The sequence below is a fragment of the Condylura cristata genome, unplaced genomic scaffold (assembly GCF_000260355.1).
Source record: "Condylura cristata isolate star-nosed mole 26May11 unplaced genomic scaffold, ConCri1.0 scaffold00028, whole genome shotgun sequence".
NCBI lineage: Eukaryota > Metazoa > Chordata > Mammalia > Eulipotyphla > Talpidae > Condylura > Condylura cristata.
The window spans coordinates 11692345-11695730 of NW_004567129.1; the positions used below are offsets into that span (position 1 = coordinate 11692345).

Consider the following 3386-nt stretch of genomic DNA (forward strand, 5'->3'; position numbering starts at 1 on the left):
TCTGGTGAAGCCTCTCACCGCCCCTGAGCCTCTGGCCTGTACCCCAGTTCTGTATGTACAAATAAATAAATCTTTAAAAAAAAAAAAAAATGCCCAAGGCAGGGGCTTCCCTGCCTGCCCTGTGACTCAGGTACCAGCCATGGTGGGGCCCTCACAGGCTGGGGAGTGGGTTCAGTCCATCCAGGGCAGGGCCTGGCCAGCGACACCCACCTCAGTAGGGTTACAGTGGCCCATCCCGTAATAGCTCACAGAGCAGGCTCAGTCCAGGCTCAGCCCTGCCTGGAGGGTCTGGCCTGGAAGCAGGTGAGGAATGGAGAGTCCAGGGGGTGCACTCTATCATGTGGGGCCCGTGGTGGACACTTCCCCCCTGGATTCCCCCAGGGAGTCATATCCTGGGTGTCATCTGGGGGTAGGAGGCCCAGGCACAGCCATCAGCGAGCTCCTGGGGGCCAGGTCCTCTGAGATGGTGTCCACTGCAGAGACGAGTGGGGCTCCACTGGACATGAGTCCCCTTGGAAATGGCTCCTCCCTCAGATGGGCCCTCCCTGGTCACTCTCTAGCAGGGTCCTGACACAGAGGAGGTGTATGGCCTGATAGAACTGGGAGTGTGGGGGGCTCAGGACTGGCTGCTTCTGTGTCTCTGCTGCTGGTGGAACAAGGAGTTGAGAGTCTCGGGGAGCTAAGGGTTCAGCTGGCACCCCAGGCCCTGAGCCTCTGTACAGCCCAGGCTGAGGCATCTCAGGGAGGCTAATGAGCAGGCCTGGCTCACCTGTGTGGACAGAGGATGAGTACTGAGGAGGTCCCGGCCAGGTGGGCGTATGTTGGGCTGGCCCAGCCCAGCCCATGGCAATATTTGAAGGTTAGAAAGCAGAGGGAGAAGGGGTCTGCTGCATACTGAGTAAGGGTCCCTGGGCTCTGAGCCGCAGGCATCTTGGCTGTGGGGATGTTAAGGGGAAGGACGTCCTAAAGGAACTCTGCAGTCTTGTGGACTCCACCCCCTACTCCAGTGACTGGAAACTACAACTCCCAGCAGTACCAGGGAGAGAACTGCGAGGACCCAAGGGCGGAGCTAAGCAGCATTCTGGGACTTTGGGCGATAAATAGGGTGCCATTGTGGCTCTCGCTCTCACTGGGGAAACAGAAGCGGCTCTCCCTACAGCGTGACCCCAGGCTTTCAGTTAGTTTGCTACCAGAGCTCCAAGTCAGCCCAGCCGGTAAGATATTCCAGTTGTTTTCTTTTCCCTTCCCCTTTTTGTAATAAACCCGTTATTGAGCCTTTTGTGTGTGCCTGCAGTGCAACTGCATTTTAAGCGCAGGAGTGAGGCCCCACAGACAGGCGGCCCAGTCCACACTGGGGTGCCCCGTAACAGGGAGACTAGTCCTGACTATGAGCTGGATGAGCACAAGGCACCCTCGGGGCACCCTGTCCACGCCTATATCCTTGCAGGCCTCCCAGCTTGCCTGCGGGGCAGGATGGGGCCTATTTTATAACTTCAGTAATGACGCTGGTGGCATTATTGGAGACGCTGAGTTTGGGGAGCTGGGTGCTTGCATTAGTCTAAGGGAAAAGCTCCACCGAGCTCCCCTTTCAGCGGCAGCAATGAGTCTCCCTGACACAGAGACGTGAGTCTCCCTGACACAGGTTTTTTGTCACTGGGAGAGAAGAATAAAGGACCCTGGGTAGACACCGCGGGCAGAGAGAGCTGTCCGGTAGGGTCAGGTTGCACAAAGGAGGTTGTGTGGGGGCCAGGGGACAGCGGGGGAGGTGCCGCCTCCTCGGCTCTCAACAGGGGGATGGTCCGTAAGTAGAAGCGCCTAAGTTAAAGACACATTTCTGTGGTGAAATGCTGAGACTTAAAAAGAAATAGGCCCCCAAATTTAAAAATACTCACATTGCGTCATTGCCTCATTCTGCTACAATTCATCTCAGGCATCAACAGATGCTCACACACTTGTTCTGACAGGTGGCTCCTGCCCTGAGCAGAAGCCCAGCTCCACCTACCCGGGTCTCAAGGAGGGGGAACTCATGCGCCTGGGACAGAATCCACGGTGGGGCCAGGTGGGGCAGCTCCCGTAAGCCAGTATTTCCCAATGGCCCCAGGCACCAGCATCCCGTCTGGGCTCCAGCCAGATAGGGAGAGGACAGAGGGCAGCCAGCCTGCGCCTCTGTGGGAACATTCCTGCACGAACACATTCCAGCTGCTTCTCTGCCTGTCCTCCCTGGGGCCTCCAGCTCCCGCCGGCCTGTCCACGGCAGCTCCCCCCAGCCCCAGTCACATAGGCCAGATGCTCCTTGTCCATGACCCTTTCCCTCCTCACTGACCAGCGCTGGCCTCTGGCCCTCGAGCAGGAGCTGGGGTGCTGTCCTGACCAGGGGAGACGGGCTCCCCTGTCCATGGGCTCTCTCATGAGGAAGGTGGCATGGGGGCTGGTCACTCCCAGGCCTCTGGGCGGCCAGGGCAGGGCTGACTTCCCAGAGCCGGGAAGATGCTCCCAGCACGAGACCAGAGAGAAGCAGCTCAGTGCACACATCATACGGACCTCACCTACATGCACCCCACACATTGGCAATAAACACTGGTTTTTCACTTTCAGATCCTGCTTTGTGGAATTATCTGTATCACACACGCTTGCTTTGGTAAATCTTGGTAGCAAGTGTTCATTTGAGTTTTCTAAGGCATAGGAAGAATTTCATTTATATCTTATAAGAAAAACTGAACAACTTTACTTTCTTCTGTAATCTTTTAAGGTCTCCACAGTTTACCACCTGCATATGATGTCGGGAGCACATGGCAGCTCTCCACCGGGGGTGTCACCACACTAAAGAGTCCACAGTTAACATCTACAGAGTGGACACTTCAGGTCAGGTGGGTGTCATGGAGGGTCTGGTTTTCGCTTACTCAATATTTGCTGCATTTTAGAAATATTCCGTAATGAACCTGTATTTCCTTCTTAACAACAACAAAATGTCATTTAAATCACCGCCTATGTAGTCTTAAGAATCATCAATTGTCTCTCATATTCATCTCCATTTTCAAAACAAGGAGGCAGCTTGGTGCTTCTCTTTGGGACTTTCCTATAGAGGAGTGATATTTCTTGATTCCACCCCCATGTCTCATTGCTCCTGAGCTCTACTAAACCTGACTACCTGCCCCTGAGAAATGACAGGTTCTGATCACTATTTCCCCTCACAGGCTCTGCCCTCCTGCTCTGGGGCTTCTTCCTGCTGTGATTCTCACCCTCCCACCTGAGCTAACAGGTCCTTGAGGCCCGGCCTACCTGGGGGTGCCGTGGGGCTCCATGGTGACACAGGCTGTGAAGGGACAGAGGACAGGGAGACACAGAGGGAGCAGAGGGACAGGCCTGGTGCTTCCTGCCTGCCCGGG

At 55.6% G+C, this 3386-nt stretch overlaps 1 protein-coding gene across 1 annotated transcript in view; it reads left to right on the top strand.

Annotated features, from left to right (window-relative positions):
- Positions 1 to 1794: 1794 nt before the first annotated feature.
- LOC101627579 (chymotrypsinogen 2-like) overlaps positions 1795 to 3386 on the top strand; it is a 6572-nt gene continuing 4980 nt past the window's right edge. The window contains exon 1 of the mRNA XM_012730467.1: positions 1795 to 1801. Within this exon, the coding sequence (XP_012585921.1) occupies positions 1795 to 1801 (7 nt within the window). The remainder of the gene's footprint in view (positions 1802 to 3386) is intronic.